Source organism: Neopsephotus bourkii, unplaced genomic scaffold (assembly GCF_033783945.1).
Source record: "Neopsephotus bourkii isolate Nb327-2 ecotype Australia unplaced genomic scaffold, CSIRO-AGI_Nbou_v1 NB_359, whole genome shotgun sequence".
NCBI classification, from domain to species: domain Eukaryota; kingdom Metazoa; phylum Chordata; class Aves; order Psittaciformes; family Psittacidae; genus Neopsephotus; species Neopsephotus bourkii.
Window position 1 is genome coordinate 599,201 of NW_026900865.1, and position 23,301 is coordinate 622,501.

A 23,301-nucleotide genomic window follows, 5' to 3' on the forward strand; every position below is an offset into this window, starting at 1 on the left:
TAACAGTAAAACTGATAAATTTAATCTCAAACTTTCAACACAGTTTTTCCTTACAGCTCTACAACACAAATTATGTTCTTAGCAGATAAAGCAACCAGCATGCCACAGCCCAGTTTTGTAATCCTGGCTACACTGCTCAAGATGAAAACCAAAAAGTTAAAACACGAGTCACAAGAAGTGCGTTCATCTCATGCAGAACATTCCGAGACTACATCCTTTGAAACAGGTATCTAATTCTTTATAGACAATCATTTGACAGACTAAGATCTCAATATGAAGTAGGTTTACTTACTTTTATTTTTTTTAGTTCTTCACTGAGGGGATTCTTGACTGTCAAAAAAGGAGAAAAAGTTTAATTAGTTTTAGAGTCTGAAAATACTAAAAGGTATACCAACACTGTAATCTTTAGATAAATCAAATAGCCCAGGAAAAGTCAAAAAATAATTGGACAGCTATTAATCTTTGACTTAACTCCATATTTGATAAAGTGCTATACTAGCACTCAGGTTAAACCAGAATCCTGTATATCTGCAAATTTCACAGCTGTTTCCATGCAAAAAAACCCATGATTGCCATTTGCCAAACTCTTGCTTTAATGACTCAATTGCACTGAAATTGTTATTTAAAGGTTTGCTTTTTTAAGGTAGATACTAAAATGTAAAACCTAATTTTTTATTAAGCAATAATCCATACAACACAGCTGTACAACTTAGCGGCATTTTCTGTTTTGACCAGAGTCATAGATGACACACTGAGAACTCACAAAGTGCAGTGCGACTAAATGACCATTAACTCCTTTCTAAATAAAAGTTTCCACAGCTCCCAAAATCATAAGTTTATCTATTATTTTCCTCTTGTCTACAAAAATACATTGTCCAAGGAGGAGAAACTGAAATCAGACAAGTAATCCTATGCTATGCTTCCACTGGTCCCAACTGACCAGCTGGTAACTGAAAAGCTACCAAGGCAGGAAGGATTACCACTAAAATATTTACAGAATGGTTTGTGTTGGAAGGGACCTTACAGATCATCCAGTTCCAGCTCCCTGCCACAGGGACACCTTCCACCAAACCAGGTTGCTCAAAGCCCCGTCCAGCCTGGCCTTGAACACTGCCAGGGATGGAGCATCTACAGCTTCTCTGAGCAATCTGTGCCAGTGTCTCACCACCCTCACAGTAATTGTTTTTTTCCTAATGTCTAATCTAAATCTCCCCTCTTTCAGTTTAAAGCCGTTCCCTCTTGCCCTGTTGCTATCAGCCCTTGTAAAAAATCCCTCTCCAGATTCCTTGTAGGCCCCTTTGAGGATTAGAAGGCTACTGTACAGTCTCCCCTGAGCCTTCTCTTCTCCAGGTTGAAGAAGCCCAACTTTCTTACCCTACCTTTAATACAAGAGGTGCTCCAGCTCTCTTACCATCTTTGTGGTGTTCTCTGGACTCAAGCAAGCCCACATCCCTCTTGTGCTGGGAGCCCCAGCATATTGCCTTGCCTTTCTAAGCCACAAACTCTTGTTTCACCACAGTTTGACCGTATGGATGAGCAGTGCTATGTTCTATTCAAACAGAAAATGAAGCTTCTACTGACCACAGTTCACCACACACAAAAATAAAAAGTATCCTGGGAAACCTGACACAAAATCAAAGATCTGGGTTATAAGTGCCATCATATTTATGTTGAAAACACACAAAAAACATATAAAAATCAAAACTGAGTGGTTTTCAGAGACATCAGAATACTCGATGCAAGTATCAGATTAATTAAAATTGATAGAAGCAGATGATGTTCAAGCACTCTTGAAAACAAAGCCCTCCACCACTTCATGATTTCATTTTATAAATGCAAATTCTCAGACACTTGCTACTAGATTATCAAGATACCAGCTTTACAAATCTTCTATTTATTTAATTCATTAACTCAACAGAACATTTCCAGCACACTAAACTTTTAATCTAGATAGCCTAAAATAGGATTAGAGAAACACAGCTAAGGCTCTAGATGACTGCCAACCTCCCAGTTTGATCCCTAGTTATCCAGACAGGATAATTATGTAATTACGGGCTCTTCCCAAGGTCAGCCTTATTCAGCATATATGAAATCTTGATTATATGGTTTTAGATTGGAGTGGGCCTGCAAGGGAGGGACATGAGTCAGAACAGCGTGCAGATTTTAGTACAACTGACAAACACCTATTTTAGCACTGATGAAAGCCATGGAACAAACAAAAATGCCTGCATGCATCCATGCCTGCAAAGATGCAAACCACAAACTGTCAGCTGCAGTTCTATACATGCTAGGTCAGTATAGAAATTAAGTGAATGCAATGGCATTGTTATGCTCGGACTTTCCCAGCACCCTCCTCCAAAATTATCTATCACAAAAAAGTAACTATCCTTGTAATTCATTATTTTAACTCCACTGTAGTATTTCCATTAAATCCCTCTGAAGTTAGCGATTTTATGGCAAGTTAACCTGCAAGATACATTTTTATAAGATATTAATACTTGTTTAGGATGCCTGATGTCTTAAGAGGCAAGTATGGTAAATTCAACTGCAGCAATTTATCAGCTACATATGCAATTAAGAACTATTAATCAATCTGCATCTGTTTACCACATAACCTTGATTAACTTGAGTTAATAAGGCCACTCCTTAACTACTTCAATAATTCCTCTGTTCTGAATCCACCCTCTTTCTTTTTTCCAGGATCTAAGCTCTCACCAAATCCTCCCACATCCTCCAGCCACAGATGTGAGGTTTTCACCTACTCCAACATTCTAAGGTATTTCAATATATTAACTCAACATTGATTCAAAAGGTTTGTTGACAGTTCTTAAGATATATAGGTTTAGTTTTAAAAGTAACAATTTATTGTTCTACCAAGCTAAGCATTAATTTACTAATTACTAATAGAAGAGGTCCTTACGTGAACATATACTTCCAAGGCTCCTCCCCAAAAAGGGTTCAAGACCTTCATCATACAGCAGCAATTACCAGCCTTGAAAGCAGTCTACTTAGCAAGCTTACGTTTTTATGAGCAAACAACAAATGCTCATCTAACACTACAAAGCTAAAAACTAGAGAGATGATTAAAAAAAACCAGGAATCTCCTGACTGTTGGCCCAGGGACTCTTCTCTCCAGGTTAGCCAACCAACTAACATCCACTGCCCTCAAAAAAAGGAGGTATGCAACAAACTACCTGGACATGACAATCTCAAATCCATTAGAACTTCCCAAAAGCAGCAATATGGAGAGGAGTATGGCAGCTTTACCTTGAATGAATACTAGCTGCAGGATTAAAAAATAATATAAAAAAAAAAAAGAAAAAAAGAAAAAAGTCAACAGTATTTTCATGAAAGAAAACCCTCAAAAACTTGACAAAGGGAACCATACCAGCTCCCCCAAAACACTGCAAGAGCTGAACATTCTGCCCGAAAGTTTGATATACTGGAAAAAGAGCTTTAATCCTGGCAATGTGTAATAAGAGGATTCTTTGGGCAGACATGGAAGGAAACAAGAAGCAAGCATGCTAGAGGACATCAACTTCACATGAAACTTGATTTCAGAACAGGAAGGAATATGTTATCTAAATTCCATTTTTAAGAAGCAATCTTATTTAAATGCTAGCTAGTCAAGAGCAAGACAATAAGATTACCAAAAAGTCTGCAAGAGAAATCAAAGCAGCATATAAATACTGTTCTGGTTAACTGAAAAGACTACTAACGACCCTTAGAAGTAACTAATTTACACATATTACTGTTGGGACAAGCTGTATATGATGATTTACAGACTAACAGAACTCCTTGAGATGGCAAAACTGGGCAGTCTCAAATAACAGAAAGTCACCATTACAAAGCTAAGGGTCACAGCACAGCTCCAAAGCATTCCAGCCAAAGCTGTCAACACAAATGCACATACCAAGCCATCTCACAGAGATGCTCAATTTTAGGAATACAAATGCAGTCAGTGTCAATACACAAGGTTAATTTTTGCTAGGATACCGAAGCTTTCATCTTTAAAATGACAATAAAACCACTCAACACCACCACCCAACATTTTCCTCCTTAAGACGTTATTAACAACTGCAGACGGAAACAGTATTTACAAGGATTTAGTTTTCTTCAGCAAGACAAACAGGGAGCACAAACTGGGATTTCTCCTCTTTTTCAAAGCATAGTTTAACAGACATGAAGTTGAAGCCTAACTGCAGACATTCATGAACACACAGGTCAGCTTTCACAGTCTTAATGGCACAAGTTCTAAAGACTGACATTGCTTTACAAGCAGTCATACCTAGAAAGAAAACATGCACAAATAAAATTACCTTTGCTTAGGACATAACCTAGAACCATATTATAACATGGTACCAAAATAAAGGATTCTGTTTTCTACTGGTCACCAAATTACAATGCCAAAATGTAGCTAATCCTTTGACTACAGCTATCACCTAGATGCTCTGGAACCTTGCCCTGAACAGTGTTACTGTTCTTGTAGTTTCAGTAGTCAACACACTTCAAAAGATAGTATTAAAACTGAAGTCACACCGGGACAAACCAAGCATTCAACTAGACCAAAATCATGCCTTCAGCAGCAGCAAGAAGCTTTACTCTTTATAAGGACACCTGCCCCAAACTGGAAGAAATCAACAGAACAGTGACAAAAAAATGAGTGTCAAAGGATAAGAATATAAAGTATATGCTGGTACTTCAGCAGAATATTCTCCCTATCTTAAGAAAAAAGGTGCACCTTGGAAGGCTCCCCAGACGGAAAGAAGTAACAAGCTTTTTTGCTGCTTTTCCAATGTATGAACTCCAACGTAGTTTTCCTTGCCAATCTGTCCCACATTAACTCCAAGCAATCTGTCCCACATTAACCCAAAAGTCCCACATTAACCCCAAGCAATGTTTTAGCTTCAGCAACCCTGTCACAAAATGTTCCACAACTTAAACATGCACTGTGAAAAACCTGCTTCTTTTCTTACTCTGAACTTGCCACTTGTTAACTTCAGAATCACCTTCTTGCATTAGAGGAGATGGTGAGTAATCGGATCCTATTCACCTTCTTTGTAATACTCATGACTTCACTTCTTTCCCCAATCTTTCCCTGGTCCTCACCCTTCCACACTCAAGAGCCCTATTCCTCCTCACTACGAAAGCCACGCTATGCTTTTCATCATATTACTACCCTTGGAACCTTCCTGCAGCTCTGCTACATCCTTTCCAAGGCTGGGGAACAGAGCTGGACACTATTCAAAATAAAGGAGCACCATGGCTTATTAGTACCATACTGATATTCTCAAATATATCCTCTCAAATATGCTTTATTCTCAAATCCCTTCCTAAAAATTAGAAAATCCTACCATTATGTTCCCTTTTTGACCACTACTGAATATTAGGCTAACATTTTTAACAGAATAACTGCAATGCCATCATTGATTTCCAAAGGTACAGATAATTCAACACTATAAACAAAAAAAGCAACTTTCTAGTGCAACTTTAAGGAGCTGTAAAGCCACAGCTGCAGGAACAAGAATGATGTGAATTTACCTGCAAGCACAGAATTTCTTACGTGATGATACCAAAAGTGCCAAATATGACCCACACAAGAATCCAAAAACTGGAACACACACTTCCAAGCTAGCAACTTCTGCAGAAGCAAGAACACTCCTCTCTGCAAACAGAAAAGTACTCTTCTCCCCACCCACCATGTCACAAACAAACTAATCCCGAACAAGAAGCAGCTGTTTTTCCAAAATTCATCCTGTAAAGGTGTGTTCAGTAAGCAGATAACAATGTTTTCCATTAGAACTTTTCCTTTATAAAGAAAACCCCAAACCCACAAATTCAAATATCAGCTGGATAATGTATTGTTAGCAGAAGAAGCAACAATAATGGAAACACTACTATCTGAAATAGGCCTTTAGCTGGGCCTTTTGGAAACAAGTTCTCACTTTCACAGATCTATTAATTGATGTGGAAAGTACTTGGATTGTAACTTTTTGCTGGTAAGTTTGGGGGCAAGTATCAATTCCACACAGCGACACAATGTGTACCTGTTAAGGACAATTCTAACCCAAGTCTCTTAAAGCTCCTAAACCTTAAAATGTCAGGAAAACACACACAAACAAGTTATTACAGGAAATATATTATTCCAGAGCTCCATCTTTCAAACTGCTTAAAATAATCCTGCCTCTATTTTCCTCTCTGCAATTACTCAGCACTGGAGACAAATGAGCAGTTTTGCATGACCTTCATCTCCAGATTGCACTAATTCAGGTAAAAACCACTCTGAATCAGTAGGCTAGATCTCTGTGCTTTGGTATTAAGACACAAAGTTATATGTCAAGCTGAGCAATTCCTTCACTACAGATCATCTCTGTGTGCTTTGGAAAAAGTTTTTATATTTCTAAATCAGGACACCATTATAGTTTGAATAGTCCTTGGCAATTTTGAACAGAAGTACCATCTGCCACAAGGATTAAAGAATTCTAAAAACAACTGAATCTTTCCTTAACATCAAGTCATTTTTTCAACTGCCTCAGCTTAGAGCACTTCTATCGATATTTCCCCCCAATGTAATTGGGAATTTGAAATCATTCTGCTTTTGAATAGGTGGTACGGGTTGATGCTATAACCAAACTATTTCATCACTTTTTTTTTCTTTACAAAACCCTCCTCTAAAGGTATTACAACTATCATATTTGTGATAGACATTTCAGACATTTTCTAATAGTCTTGAAAGTAGCACAGAAACATAGAATCAGCTAGGCTGGAAAAGACCTTCAAGTTCATAAAGTCCAACCATTATCCCAGGACTGCCAAGACCACCACCAAACCATACTACTGAGTTTTCTAACACTTCCAGGGATGGTGATTCCACCAGCTCTCCAGGCAGTTTGTTCCAATAACTGAGCACCTTCTCTGTAAGCTTTTCCTAATATTCAAATTAAAGGTCCCCTGGCACAGCTTTGAGGCCATCACCTTTTGTCCTACCACGTGCTACTTTGGGGGAAGAGACCAGCCCCACCTTGCTACAACTTCCCTTCAGGTAGTTGTAGAGCACGATAAAGTCCCCTCTGAGCCTTCTCTTCTCCAGATTAAACTACCCCAGGTCCCTCAGCCGTTCCTCGTAAGACTTGTGCCCCAGACCCTTCACCAGCTTTGTTGCCTTTCTCTGGACCCAGCTCCAGCACCTTAATGTCCCTCTTACAGTGAGGGACCCAGAACTGAACACAGTATTCGAGGTCCAGCCTCACCAGTGCCCAGTACAGGGGGATGATCACTGCCCCTGGCCCTGCTGGCCACACTGTTGCTGATACAGGCCAGGATGCCACTGGCCTTCTTAGCTGCCTGGGCGCAAGCTGGCTCATGTTCAGCAGCCATCAATCACCAGCCCCAGCACAGAGGTCAGGCTGACAGGCCTGTAGCTTCCTGGAGGCTACAGGAAGTCCTCCTTCCTGCCCTTTTTGTACAGAGGCATCACATTGGCCATCCTCCAGTCCTCTGAGACCTGCCTACTAAACCAGGACTGCTGACAGATGATGGAGAGTGGCTTAGCAAGCTCCTCTGCCAACTCTTTCAGCACTCTTGGGTGTAATCCACCTGCCCCATAGACTTGTGTACAACTAGAGTGGAGCAGGAGGTCGCTAACCATTTCTTCCTGAATTATGGGGACTTTAATCAGGTCCCCCTCTGCCATCTAACTCGGGGAACTGAGTACCCTAAGGATGGCTGGTGTGACTTTTAAAGACTGGGGCAAAGGCAGCATTAAGTATTTCAGCCTTTTCCTCATCCTCAGTCACTAGGTTTCCCCTAGTATCCAGCAGAGGATGGACGTTCTCCTCGGCCCTCCTTTCATTGCAGATATATTTGCAAAAGTACTTTTCATTATCTTTCATGACAGTGGCCAGATTTAGTTCCATCTGTGCCTTTGCCATTCTTTCTCTCTACATAACCCAACAACATCTTTGTGCTTTTCATGGGGTGAAGCAGAATTCATTATTTTAGGTAAAAGGGTGGGAAACACCAGAACTTGTCTCTGGAGTTGTCCACTGCTTCTTAAAAAATCCCTCTCCATATTTTATATGTATCACCCTTTCCAGAAATGCTCAAATCTACTTCTGCCCAAATCTACTTCTGCCTATTTAAATACTCGTTAGAATAGACCTGAATGTTGAAAAACGCTCTTAAGGGTCATGCCAATTTGGTCCGTATTTAAGAAGAGAAACCAGTTTTCAGGAGAGCTTCTCATCAGATTATTAAATTTCATTGGATTAAAAATACTAGTTGTGTTCTAGTGATTGCATTCAATGATTGAAAATATAGAAATTGTACCTTTACAGAAAAATATTTTAATCTGTGTAGTAGTACCTGTAGATACCCAGTACTGCAAAACTGAAACAGAATAGTTGGCTTTAAGTCAGTTCTTTAGAATATCACCCTTTTTTAAGCAAAAGGCCTTATATAATAAATCCAGAACTGAAACAGTTGCCAAGAGAGCTGACTTTTGAGGACATTTTCACTATATTATTGCTACATTCACTCCATGAATAATGCTGCAGGCTAAAGAACCCATTTCAAACAGAGCTGATACCTCCAACAAACACCTGCAAATAATAGCAAGTAGAATGCCTTTCCTTTTGTCTGGTCTCCTGTTTTGTAAGTCTCACCATCAACCACAAAGACTCAGGGATTAAAAAACAGAACAAAACAAAACAAGCACAATCTACAGAGCTATGGTACAGATAGTGCTTGTTTCAAAAGGAAGAATGCGCAACCTGCTTGCACGTATGAAAACAAAAGCATGGAAGTGTACTTTCTCTACTAAAAGGCCCTGTGAAAGTAGTCCATGTGGAAGTAACTGTATGCAGCAGATGAAGAAAGGAACAAACAAGAATGAATGCAGAAGGAACAGAACAAGCTTCAGAACACCACTATCAGCAAGAAAATAATACTTCATTTTAATTTCCCAGTTCCACAGACAGATAAGAAACTTGGGCAGAAAGGATTCAGGCAGTGTTTCATATGCCTGACTTGGGGGTGGGGTGACATCAGAAGTAGTAAGTGCCAGCCACCAAACACTCTAGATAGAATTTGGGGTGAAGACCAGCTCCTTGGTGGGTGTAGCAGCTGGAATTACTATCTCCTCTATATGCCTACGTTAATCTCGGTGAAGCATACTCAGTACAAGAGCACATTAAGCTACTAGATAACTTACATTATCATTTTTCATGACTTGTGGAAAGCTGAAATTAGTTTCACAACTAAGCATCCTATTCTCCACTTTAATTTCTACCAGTGTAAGAAAATGTCTTATAGCAACAGAATCTGCACACACACTTTTATGTTGTATTACGAAACATTATACTTCAATGAAGAAACAGCTGTGTTATATTAGGAAAAATGGCTCAGAAGTGCATTTCTCACGTATTGTAAAAATCAGGTCGTACTACATTCCTTGCACACACAGTCTCCATTAGAGGCTAATGTTTACATGCAGAAAGAAAAAAAAAAAAGAAAAAAACTAGACTAAGACTGCTTTTATCAGCAGTTGCAAAATATGACCAGGAGTAAAGTTAGATTTCAGATACCTAGCAGCATTTTCCAGGGAGCAGAGAATACAGTCACTTGCAAGAGAATCAGAATAGGCTTCTGTAATAGCTCTTTCCCTCCTTCTGTGCTCCCTTCCAAATATTTTAGCTCCTTATACTTTATAAGGTCAAAAAACACACATGACTTTAATAAACAAAGCATAAATATAGGCTGGGTGGAGACTGGACTGAGAGCAGCCTTAAGGAAGAGGACTTGGGGGTGTTGGTTGATGAGAAGCTCAAGATGATCCAGCAATGTGCACTCGCAGCCCACAAAGCCAACCATATCCTGGGCTGCATCAAAAGAAGCGTGACCAGCAGCTTGAGAGAGGTGATCCTGGCCCTCTACTCTGTTCTCATAAGACCCCAACTTCAGTCCTTCATTCAGCTCTGGGGCCTCTAACACAAGTAGGATATGGAGCTCTCAGAGGAAGTCCAGAGGAGGGCCACAAAGATGATCAAAGGGCTGGAGCACCTCTCCTATGAACACAGGCTGAGAGAGCTGGGTCTGTTCAGCCTGGAAAAGAGAAAGCTCCAGGGAGACCTTAGAGCAGCCTTACAGTACCTAAAGGGAGCTCACAAGAAATCTGGAGAGGGACTTCTTACATGGGCACGTAGTGACAGGACAAGGGGGAACGGCTTTAAATAGAGAGGGGAGATTGAGATTAGATATTAGGAAAAGGTTCTTCCCTGTGAGGATGAAGAGACACTGGCACAGGCTGCCCAGAGAAGCTGTGGCTGCCCTGTCCCTGGAAGTGTTCAAGGCCAGGTTGGAAGGGCCTTTGGGCAACCTGGTCTACTAGAAGGTGCCCCTGCCCATAGCAGGGGAGTTGGAACTGGATGATTTTTAAGGTCTCTTCCAACCCAAACCATTCTGTGATTCCATGAAATGGGGGAACACCTCCAACCCCCTCTCCCCCCCAAAAAAAACAAAAACCCCAAAAACCCCAACAAACAACAAAAACCTAAACAGAACAAAACCCAACAGAAAACCACCACCCCCACAAATAACCCACACGACAATAAAGTGTGCACTTGCAGCCCAGAAAGCCAACCGCATCCTGGGCTGCATCAAAAGGAGCATGACCAGCAGGTCGAAAGAGGTGATCCTGCCCCTTTATTCTGCTCTCGTGAGACCTCACTTGGAGTATTGTGCACAGTTCTGGTGTCCTCAACATAAAAAGGACATGGAACTGTTGGAACAAGTCCAGAGAAGGGCCACGAGAATGATCAGGGGACTGGAGCACCTCCCATATGAAGATAGGCTGAGAAAGTTGGGGCTGTTCAGCCTGGAGAAGAGAAGGCTGCATGGAGACCTCATAGCAGCCTTCCAGTATCTGAAGGGGGCATATAGGGATGCTGGGGATGGACTCTTCATTAGGGACTGTAGTGATAGGACAAGGGGTAATGGGTTAAAACTTAAACAGGGGAAGTTTAGATTGGACATAAGGAGGAAATTCTTTCCTGTTAGGGTGGTGAGGCACTGGAATGGGTTGCCCAGGGAGGTTGTGAATGCTTCATCCCTGGCAGTGTTCAAGGCTAGGTTGGACGAGGCCTTGGGTAATATGGTTTAGAGTGAGGTGTCCCTGCCATGGCAGGGGGGTTGGAACTTGATGATCTTAAGGTCCTTTCCAACCCTAACTATTCTATTATTCTACTGAGAATTAGGGGAAACTCTTGAACACATGGAAGCCCAAGCAGTTCAATGTTAAATTAGGAAGCAGACTGCTCTCCTCAAACTGTAAAGTTTGAGAAGGAAAGCTAACTCATAAAGCAAATGTTATTAAAACACAGAAGGTTTAAGATTCAACGGGAATCTGCACGTAAATATTAAATCTACTGTCACTCTGACAAGTGGCCCAGTGTGGATAGAAACACTCCTGTGATCTAGTACAAGCAGGAAGGATTCCAGTCCTGACGAGTTTCCGAGGTAAAAACACCCAGTTGCAACTTCTTATTTCAGATACACACCAAAGTATTAGTAATGTACTATAATAGTATGAACAGTTTACAGCATCCAAAGATAACATTCTAATAGAGAGCACTGACAGAACTCTTAAAAGACCCTAAATCATGAGAGCATAGACATTAACAAAGTCAAAATAAAGATCACACAGGGCTTTTTCATATTTAATACTGGGGTTCTGCTGTGTCTCTGCCCTTTTAACTATTCAGCAGACACTAGTCTATCGCTGCTTGCTGCACTAGAGCAGCAGAACTGCTGAACAGTGATCTGTACAAAGCCTGAAATGGTGGTAGAACTCTGAAAATAGCAGCCCTTGTGTATCCTTGGGAGAAAGAGCTTACTCCTCTGTGCAGGAGATACAGACGTAGCCGCTGTATTGGCAGGTCTCTTTGTCATGGTAAAGATGAGCTTTCGCAGAGGAAGCAGTAAATGGCTTACCAGAAGTATCCATATACTGTGAGAATGGTGAGGCTCCAGAACAGGTTGCCCAGGAAAGTTGTAGCTGCCCATCCCTGGCAGTGTTCAAGTCTAAGTTGGACAGGGCTTTGAGATACCTGGTCTGGTAGAAGGTGAACCTGCTCCTGGCAGGGGGCTGGAAATAGGTGATCTTTAAGGTCTCTTACAAACCATTCTGTGATTTTGTATTATTTAAATAGAAGATGAAAACCTGCCCACTGTGTACAGCAGAGGCATGCACAGCTCAAAACCAGTATAACCTCATCAGTAATTTAAGACATAACACCACTTGACTGGAAATTAGTACAAGTATGCAGTATTCAGTAACTTCCATTTTTACTCAGCTGGACCAAGACTCTGAAGAGCTGACTACCACTTCAGGCTGTCCATCATACCAGCTGCATTTCTTGCGATAGCATAAACTGGCTGGTTCAAATAAAAACTATTATCTGAAGGCAACAACTGGACTACCACACAGCCATACATCACCACTACCCTTATGCCCTGCCATTGGCTCCTCTTCTCAGCTGAAGAGTCTGCTTCAACTAAGACTTCCAGTATTGTTATTGTAATAGTTTATTAATTGAAACAGGTTACATTTATTAGTTAACAGGTTACATCAACTCAGGGATTAAACTGATTAACCTTCTAGCAGTACTGTGTGCACTTCTCCTAAACTAGGCGGATCTAAAGCGGAAAAAGAACCTGTCTTGGCAAGAAACTCATATGCCATATAGAAACAGCAAAAAATAAGAAAAAGAGGACGGAAAGGAAGAAAAAGTTACTGATATCTCAGACTTTGGGGACAATAAAACCTTACCATACCATTGGCTATTTGTAGATACGTAAGAACTGTGTGCTACTATGACTTACATACTAAAAAACTATGTGCTTAAACTATAAAACAAAATTGACAAAACAAGACCTTAACTCTCCTCAAACCATTTACCTCATGCTTAAGGAAGCACAGCTGGCCATATAGTCTCATGCCGAAGTCTGTGCAAGAAAATCAGTACATTCCCATCTCCTGAATGGCAAAGAACTTCACACTGGACATAATAAACCTGGGATCACCCAGTCAGACTGTCCGTATACACCTGCCCATTCTGAACGAACGGGTTCTCAGGAATATATAACAGGCTGGAATTTCTGGTTTTCAATAAGAAATTAAAAGCTACTAGCTCAAAGGACACCATACAGACAGTACAACAGTATGGCTTTCAGATATTACCACCACTACCTTTTCTTATTTTGAGTTTTTATCAAAATGAACATGTGTTTGCTATTATATACAAAGTATAGAGTACTCAAACATTAATGCCCTTTAGGTGCAGCTCAGATGCCCTCCACTGTGGGAGCAGTGATTTAGGAACACCTTTATCCAAAGCTGATTTTGTGTAAGCAGTACTGCACATGCTTACAGATAAGAGAAACAAACCCCAGAAATACGCAGTGAGACTAGTTCCATTTCCAAAAGGAAATCCGCATTTCTAACCTCCCCTGGGGACTTTGCCCCCCCAGGACAGTACCAAGTTCCTTTGACTGGGGAAGAAGCACGAGGGAGAGAAGCATGGCTTTTCAGCTTTTTCCTTATAATACACTATGTCACTCCCCTCCAGTAGCTTTCTTGGATCATGTATCAGGTGTAAACCAATAAAGAAACAGACTACGATGAACCTGACATCATACACTCCTTTTCAAAAACTCACCAAGGATTTCATGTATCATTTTCTCTTATTTACGAAGTAACAGTAAACTATTTCCAAGGAATTTGCAAGAATGAGAAACAGCACAAGCAAGATTGCCAGACTGGCCTTTCCCCAATAATTCAGTTTGACTGCGGATTTCCACAGCCTAAAAGAGGCCTCTCAGGGGTTTGTCACACATGCACTGCCCAGCGTGTCACTCAACAGAACTGACAAATACACTTTTTGGGTGTCTGAAGCATGACACCTGAAAAAGAACAAACAGCCCGATAAGCTTTTAAATACAGGTCAAATGCCTAAGATTAACAGAAAATGTCATGATGGGTGTTTCATCATTTCCCAGGAAATGCCTTTGGGAATTTAAAAACAAAAACCACACCACAACCAACAATAAAATCCACCCAAGAAAAAACACACCACACACCACAACCAAGAGCTGTTCCAGACAACACTAACAAAACAATCACACCTTTTGATGTCTGAAGCCCCTCATTCAAAGTAAATGCTCCATTGCTCAGTATCTATTGCCTGCTTTCAGATTAGTTCTAACTAAACTTCTGTTCTCCATGACATACAATATCTACACACTCAGTTAAAAATTTATTTGATGAAGTTGTGCTGTGAGATAGGGGAGTGCTGGACACAAGGGGCTCATGTTGTGCAGCCTGATACTGAACAGACATTGGGTATTACTGAATGAGGTTACTGTGGAATGTTTTATTGTATAACTACATAATGAGATTCTAAGTACTGAGGGGACAGATGGTTGAGGTGAGTGGCTCCGGTACACAGCCTATTGAAAATATCCAAAAGCAAACAAAAGCAGTTACGAACCCCACGCACATCTTGAAGCTTCTTCAATAAGCAATTCAGAGATTTAACTGACCTTCAAAGAAACACTTTTGTGCAGAGAAAAGGAAAATTAAGATCTAGATGTGGTCTTAAAATCTAGTCTGGAATAACTGTGCATTTATCCAACTCACCCCAGCAGTCCTCGTTACAGTGTTGCTCAGTTGACTGCCTAGCAAGGACAGGCTGATGATGCAGTTACCCAAGATACTATTAGTCCAAGTATAAAAGTTTCTTTTTCAATAAAGAAAAGGTTAACAGGATGCGTACATAAACCCTGTATGTTTATATGCATGCACATAAAACATTTTTTTTTCTAATAAGATATCTTCCAATTATTAAACAGCCTTCTTTAAGAGGAAAACTGGCCTATGAATTGGCCTACAATTGTTCATTTTATGAACAGACCTATTTCTTATCGAACACAGCATCACAAGAACTCGCTGATCCGCTAGACTACTTAAGTTTCAAAATACCATTTAATTCAATGCTAGACCTCTCTTTTTAAGCCACTACACCTCTTCTCCTCCCCCCCTCCTGCCTTCTATAACAATTCACTCTGTCACTCGATAGTGTATTTAAAGCAGCTAAAGGAATTTAAGACTCTAAAACGGCAGCTTTATTCAAGATACCTGTGTTATAACATGACAGGAAGCAGAAAATTTGATCCTTCCCTCTGCAAAAAGAATTCATTTTTGTAAAACACCAAACATAGCAGCACATCTCCAACAAACTAGGCCCAACAGGCATGCTATGTTTGCCTGTTTCACAGTTAGCATGCCCCCACACTCACTTGCTCCTTACCCTCTCACCCTCCACAACAGACTGTAAACACACAGCAGAACAGAGAAGCAGCACTAAACAACATTGCAGTACTGTGGGAAGTACACCACAGTGAGACTCAACAGCAGACAAACCTACACTGAAGGAACCTATATGAGATCAGCTCTAAGTTGTGCAGTGGTCCTTCAATTTATCCTTGCATCTATCAGTATCCTTCTTCCCATCAGTAACACTGCCTCTTTTCCAAGTTTTCCTAAATAAGAATACCTCAGTGGATAGATACCATCAAGGTTACTTTGATTAGTGGCAGAGTTACACCATGTCCTCATTACAATCACAGCAAAGATGTTGCCACCGTCTCCCACAAGTCTAGAGCTACAAGCAGCAACAGTAGGAGCCAGGAAGGGAAGAGTAAGGACAAAGACACTACTACTGAATTTCGTGGCAAATATTCGAGTCCCCTGAACAAACCACTTTTTCTTAATATACCTTAACCAATCAACTGGCTCCTCTAAACCTACCACAAATCAAAACAGGCAACTAATTTTACCAGAGAATACACAAGAACTTTAAAGGTGTAAAGACTATATGCCTTATGATTTAGAGCGAGGTGTCCCTGTCCATGGCAGGGCGGTTGGAACTTGATGATCTTAAGGTCCTTTCCAACCCTAACTATTCTATGATTCTATGATTACAGTGGACTCTACTTCTCCACATCACTGGAACAGCACTTTCATCAACAAAAACTAATGTATTTGCTTAATTTACTTGCTTAAGCTTTTTTGTCAAGTGACCAAACAACTTTCTCAAACAGCAGCTCTGGCCTGTTCACATGTTCACGCTACTTCTGAAGCACAAGTCTAGAAGGATGACAGGGACCAGTTCAGTATGACTAGCACTCCTGCCAGCTTAGCTGGGTAAGCAATCAAGCCAGTTTTGCAACCTTATACTCTCATATGTCAACAGGAGTTAAATGCACATGATTTTTTAGAAACACAATTGGTCCCCAGAAACAGACTGCAGGCCTGATTTTCCTTTCATACCGGGATACTTCAAGAATATGAAACAGTGCAAATCCAGGCCACTACAATACTAGACAGAAGTCCTTGGGTATCACGGGCCCTTCATTCAAATATTTCTACTGCATCCATTATAGCTGTATATACCGTTCTAAGGAGAAAGAAATCTGCATTGCATGTGAAGAGCATCATTAGTTAGCAGAGGATCTTAACAGAAAAGACAAGTTTGCTTTTTGCTTTCCCCACTCTCTTCTAGTTTGCAATTGTTTACAAACATGGAAAAGTAGCAACCAGACTTGCTTGCTGATCCAAGATCACTCTTAGTTTTCTCACATCAGAAACCAAATTTTCTTTAGAGAAAACTACTGTGGCACTGCAGAATGGAGCGCAAACTTTTGATTAGTATTTGATACCCAGTGAAAACAGATCCTGCCACAGCTCTTCTGCATCCCTGGCTCCCCAGACAAGTAATTTTAGCTGCAATTTCCATGACTTCACAAAAAAGGACAGCCTAAAACAGTGATGTTGAAAAAAATTTCATTGTAAGAATATCTAAAGTCATGGCAGAAGGAAAGTTTTGTGTATGAATGCAAACAGCATTTAAGGTATGAATACCAAATAAGTTAGTTCTAAATATTCTGAATGAAGTACTAAATACCGCTATAGCCTTAAAAGCGGGCATTCTGAAGTTGCATCATTTTTGTTTCAAATACTGACAAGCAATTTTTGCTTTTCTACTTTATACTACAGAACTGCTGCAAAGGTAAAGAGACTGTTTATTATCCTTTAGGAAAGTCTTGAAGTTGTCAACTATGATGAACTATTTTGCATCATGTAAGGTTTATCTGGGCTTTCCTGGGTACCAGTCTTGGCCAGATGCCTTCCTCATTTTTAAGACCAAAAGGAAGACTAGCATTTAAAAATGTCAAGAATCCTAAGGAAATTTAACTATTCTGCTTGGCTTTATCTTCCAAAGGCAGCCTAGAGAGTTTTTGACCTACTGTGCTGATCTTGATCCAAAACTCAACAAACCATAGAAGCCAGATCAGCTACAAGTGAGGTAAGTCTTTAAGATACAAGTTGGTATTTCCTTTTGTATCACCTAGAAGAGAAATGCTTGCTAGCTAGAGTTTAAAGCAATATGCAGAAACAGAGTTATATGCTAATATGTCAGAAGTTATAGCATCAAATACAAGCCACTGTGTCACTTGCAAAGCACAAAGCAACATTAATGGACACATAACACAGGAACTCTCAGAATCTTTTAATTTTGCTTCCTTTCTTTACTGTCTTTTTATATAAAGATTTCTTACCCAAAATTCATTTTCTTCCATCAAAGCCAACACTTCCATCAAAGTCAACAAGACAGACTCTCCTGAAAAGGTGATCTAAGAAAGCAAGTAGATTTGTAACAGCTATCTGTGAAATACCACAGCACTGCAGTAGTAATTTGCAGGCCTGTGAGCCTAGCAGTCATCATCTTGTCTTTTATACACCAAGTCTAACCTCTTAACAATGAAATTCCCTGCATAAAATTCCATAGAAGTCTTAACACCTGAAAGATTTAGAAGTTGAGAACAAAGGAACATCAATGGAATAGAATTAAACTCTTACAACCGCGATTTGCATAAGCTTCCACTCGAAATACAGGCAACTGCTAAATCTCCCTGAATTAACATTTCAAATACACAAGTTGCAGCAAATAAGGATTATCCTCCTAGCAGTTGTTTTGTAACAAGCATCACAGAAAGACAAAAATTACTAGCAAGAGATGTCACTTTCAAAAGCCTTTCCTAATAAGAACACAAGATTTTAAACAAGACCTACCTAAATTTCAAAATTACTTTTTTTGTTGTTGGGGTTTTTTTTGCCACACCAAGTACTCCCCAAAGTACCAGAGCAGAAAGAGTGAGAGTAACTTAAATGCCACCTATCTTAGATTACAAGCTTAAACAGCACCTGTACGAGTGCCCTCATCTTTCAGAAAATAAACCAGACCTGAAAACATCTACTGATCTGATATCATCATCTACTTTCCATGAAAAACAACTTCAGAACTAACTCCCAAGAGTAGCCACTTGAGATGCTCAGAGTAAGATCACAAATCACAAAGCAAAACCAAAGAAGTTGGAAGAGATACACAGCTATTCAGGGGGGTCTGAAGATAAGAACAGACAAAATGCAAATCTACCATTTTCCTGACAAAATACTACTCTAGCTTGGCAAAAAGTTCCAATTCCATGCCATTTTGAAGGCAGGTGCAACCAAAACATGCTTTACATCAAGAGCCGCATGAATGAGGTTACCAGCACCATGCCACACTGATCTCCCTTTTCACATACACCACTTACATAGCAAGAATGTGCTTATACATTAGTTGGTCCTTTACCTTAAACGTTAAAGGAAGTTTAATTTCAATAGTTTAAGATGCTTTAGGAGAAGCCCCATAGATATTTATCTACATTTTAGACAGCTAAACTCACAAAAAACTTCACCTCAAGTGATCACATGTAGGTTACATATGGAAGAATTAGCCCAATTATGAGTTGAGGGTTTTGACATTTTATACATCATGTGCAGAAAAACTGAAGCACACTGCTACTGCAGAGCTCTGAGTAAGAAATCATTTGAACATTATGCATGATACAATTGACAATCATTTTCTGAAGTTCTCTGCTTACCACTTCTCATCTATATTATTTTACCTGGCCTAAATTCAACCCCAACACCTAGTTTTAAGCCTCCCCCATTATACACACCTCCTCTGTTCTCAGACTACAGCCTGACAAATATTGTAAGTGCTGATATTGGGTGTACCTAGTGATAAATATTTTTCAATGTCACACACACAGTATCACTTTACTTTGAATTTCATTTTCACTAATGAACAATTCAGTCACACAACATTAAGCTCATAGTGCATCATTCCCTGCAAAGTTAAAGAAGCCACCCAAACAGGCAAGAAACTGCCCCATTTTTTTTTCTCACAGTAACTGTGATAATTAGGGAGATGGGCACAGTGCAACTCTACTGAATCCTAAAACTTTTTATGATACAGTCTGAAGTTGAAAACAACTGAGTTTTACACAATCAAATCACTCAGCCAACAGAATCTTACCTACAGCCATCTAAATGTCAGAAAAACCTCAGTATCCAATCACTTAACTGAAAGGTTGCTTGAGTTTTTTGTTGTTTTTGGGTTTTTTTTTATAAAAATGGATGAATCAGTTCTGCTTTTATAAGGAAAAGCAACAATACACCCACACAAGCATAAGAGCCAAACTCAGATGATGCTTCAGCTTATGGAAGAATCTAATGCAAGACAGGGTTCTTCCCCTTCCCAGTAGCCATCAGTCTTTACTGGCCTGTCTTGTCCATTCTTGCCTGTTCTACAGACCTGCTGTATTTTTGTTGCATATGCCCATTTGAGAAACACTACTTTGGTGAGCATGTGCTGAGCATATAGGCAATCTAATTCCCTACTTATTCCCACGTTACTTAGAAGAAGCAGCCTTCTCCCTTCCCAGCCACAAAAGCTGCTGCTTCCATCTTCCAAAGGGCCATACTCCCAATTTGTTATGTTGCAAAGCCTGGGTCTGTGAGGAAGGAGGGCAGATGAAATGTCATTGCCACTGCCAATATAATTCTTCAGGAAATTCACTTTCAAGGGTTCAACTGAAAAGAGACCAAATAGGAAGAGACCAAGAACTGGCTTAACTGAACTACGAAGCAACACTGACCAGACCACTGGATGGGCAGCCTAACATGAGCAAAACGGCAGAATAGAACAATTTTCCCTACATAGCAGTTCCAGCAACATACTCAACACAGTGATCCCATATGCTTCATAGCATATCCTATTCAGAAATGAAACCATTGCAAATGTTTAAGTCCTTGCTGCTACCGTCTTCCCTAAACACTAAATCATATCCTCCCCCTCATCCTAAGAGGGCCAAAGAGAATTAAGAACTATTCTGCTACCATAATGTAATAAATAACATTCAAAAGGGAAAGACAAAAGGGCTTGTAGGGCTATTTCTGCCCTAGAACATCTAGCAGATTCCAACCTAACAGTGGGATCACTCCTTACAGGGCGCTGTATACGCACCCACACACAAGTACATAAATCCTCCATTCTCTATACAGAGAAATATATGCACGTGAATACACCCCACACACCTTCCTCAATCATCTGAAGAAAAACACAAGTCCCTAAGGGCCTTCTAATGCTCTCACATCCCCAAACTAGCTTTCTGCATAACTTTTCATTGCTCCTGATGAGAAATTAAGACAGCAATGGCATGGTTTTTCTTTCGGATGTTAGAATCTCCACTGTCCATTTCAGAGCAGCCAAGAATGGAATTAGCATGAATCACCACCCTTAGGTGGTACGTTTCCATTTTCATACATTCTGTGAACAGAAAATGGTAGTTTTCTAAATCCATTCCAAGAAGTTACTTTCAGATATTAAAGGAGCTCCAAAGTAACTCAGGATTAAAAAAAAGAATGGTTTGAAATTCAAACTAAAACATAAAAGTATTTCATGTATAAAGATACTCTCAACTAAATTCAGAAAAAAGGACTTGTTAGACAACAGTACACAACAGGTCCAGCATTCACTGCACAAATTTGTTGTAGTATCTATTACCATCTCACTTGAGCATCCTTTTCAAGCCTTAGTACCATACATGAAAACAACCTCCCTTATTACCAACCAACTAGAGTCATGTCTTAGCCCTGCAGGAATCCCAGATATAAATGTGTGCGATTATTCCTGTGAGATTAGCATACAGCCTTATCTACTCTCTATTAACAAGACACATAAAATTGCTTTGTGAAGAAAACATGCAAGAAAACAAGGTAGCAATGGATTATTACAGCAGGGAATGCCACGATTTGAGGTTATCCTCCTACGTCGCACAAGCTTATTACACAAGCTTGCAAGTTACACACTTAAGAAAGGACAATTTCTCTGTTTCTCAATACAAAGATTATGCCAAGGTGGAACCCAGATCTGCTTCTGAGAGGTGCCTGCAAATGCAAAGGCGAATTAACAGTTTCATATGCAGCTGCAGAAATAAACTGCTCTTAACCTTCACCTAATACTTACTGTTGGCTCCCACATCCTCAGCTACTCCAGAACCTCTCATTCTCAGGTATGTGAATCCCAGTATCAGAAAGAACAAGCATGCAGCAGTTAAGAGGAACATGGACAGGTAATGTGCACTGAAGCCTCCAGTGGTGGATACCTCCTCTCTTTTAAACTGTTGGAGAAGCTCCTCCTCGGGCTCTGAGAGATTCTTCTTGTAAGTGTTTTTCAGGTAGGTATGATTTGAACCCGTATGATTGGAGTGGTTGAGTCTAAGGGAGGAGGTGGTTCCCCCCGGGGGAAGGCTATTAGTAGCTGAATAGATCCTGGATTCAACATTATAGCTACCAGCAGCACCACTGAGAACGTGATTATTGGTCGCTTTCCTAACGGTGCCTGGAGGGTCAGTGACTTTACTGCTGTCCACATCCGTGAGCGGTGGTGGAAGCAACAATACCGTAGGGGATTTCTTAGATAGGCCAATGCGGTATCTGGGGCTGGGAGGACTAGAGTCCAGATTTTCACATCCTCCTCCTCCTCCTCCCCCCGCCGCCGCCGCCTCCTCCTCTTTTCTGCCCCTGTCTAGACTCCCGGCAGCAGCCGCCTCCGCTGCCCTGTCATTCGTTACGACTACACCAGCACCACTGCCTCCGCCAGCCCTTTCTTGGCCCGTCTCCATCACGCCAGCGCCGGCTGCAGCGCATTTGCTTGTTATGAATGGAGCAGGAGACTTGCTGAGGCTCCGTCTGGGCCGGCGAACTGCAGGCTCCTCCTTCGGTACCTGCTGCTTGTTCCTCGCCCCCGCCGCCACCTCCTCCTCCTCCGAGTCGGAGTACTTGTCCCTGCTGCCGCCGTAGGAGGGGAGCCGGTTACCGTTCACAGTCCGATTCTTCCACTGCTGCTTCTCGCTCTCCTCCTCTTCTTCTTCGTCGCCTTCCTCCTCTCCTTCCTCGCCGTCCCCCGGCTCCCTCACACCCTGAGCCGCCGGCGGCCTCCTGGCCGCTGCCCCCCACCAGGCGCTGGGCTTCCGCCTAGCCGCCTCCTCCGAGAGGGAGCTGTTACTCACGCCGCAGGCGCCGTGGGGGGCGGCGGGCCTCAGGCCGCGGAATAGGGGCGAAGCCCGCTCCCTCCTGCTGCCGGCGCCGGCCTGGCTCCGGGGACTGGTTTCCACATCCGACTCGTCCGAGCTGAAGCCCAGCAGCACCTTGCCGCCCCCGGCAGGGGGTGCTGCGCGGCTCCGGCCGCTCCCGGCGCCAGCCCCGGGGAGGTACGGGTGCTCTGACACCGCCAGCCGCGCGCCCGCTCGCCCGGCGCCACTGCCGCCACCCGGCGCCGCTCCGGCCCCCGTGTTATTGTTGTTGCTGTTCCGGGTCTTGTTAGCGCCGCTGCGGGCCCCAGCACGCTCATCCTCGCGCAGCTTCTTCAGCTTCTTCAGGTATACGGGCCGGGTGCTCTCGGTGACCGGCCCTGGGGAGAAGCCGAAGCGCCTCAGCTCCGAGAAGAGCTCCTCGTCCGTGAGCTGCGAGGCCGTCGCCATTTTCCGCTCCCCCGCCGCCGCGGCGTTTCCTACCCACGCGCCGCGCTCCCCGCCGGAACTGACGCGTGCGCACTCGGCTGTGGCCTAGACCTGCCTGTCACCCCCGGCGCCGCCCGCCGGGGACGGGGCCAGACGGGCGGGGGGCGGAGAGGCGGGGCCGCGCGGCGCCGCCGGGGCCTCCCTCGCTCCACCGCTCCTGATAGAGACGTGGCCCGCCCGCTCGCCGCGCGGGGCGCCGCGCTGCCACGGGGTTGGCCCGGCGGGTGGCTCAGGCGGGCATGGCGGTCAGCGGCGGGGGGATCGCGCCTCAGG

General features: G+C 42.1%; 1 protein-coding gene across 3 annotated transcripts in view; it reads right to left on the reverse strand.

The window, feature by feature from the left end:
• The window catches only part of LEMD3 (LEM domain containing 3), a 51,741-nt gene extending 28,635 nt beyond the window's left edge, over window positions 1–23,106 (reverse strand). For 2 of the 3 annotated variants that reach the window (XR_009724745.1, XR_009724744.1), the window contains exons 1-2: window positions 21,474–23,106; window positions 293–330 (exon numbers count right to left, since the gene is read on the reverse strand). Coding sequence is in view for 1 of the 3 variants with exons in the window: in XM_061348498.1 (XP_061204482.1) it covers window positions 293–330; window positions 21,474–22,989 (1,554 nt within the window). In the remaining 2 variants the exon portion in view is untranslated. The remainder of the gene's footprint in view (window positions 1–292; window positions 331–21,473) is intronic. The other variant, XM_061348498.1, reaches the window with a different exon arrangement.
• Between the last annotated feature and the right edge of the window lie 195 nt (window positions 23,107–23,301).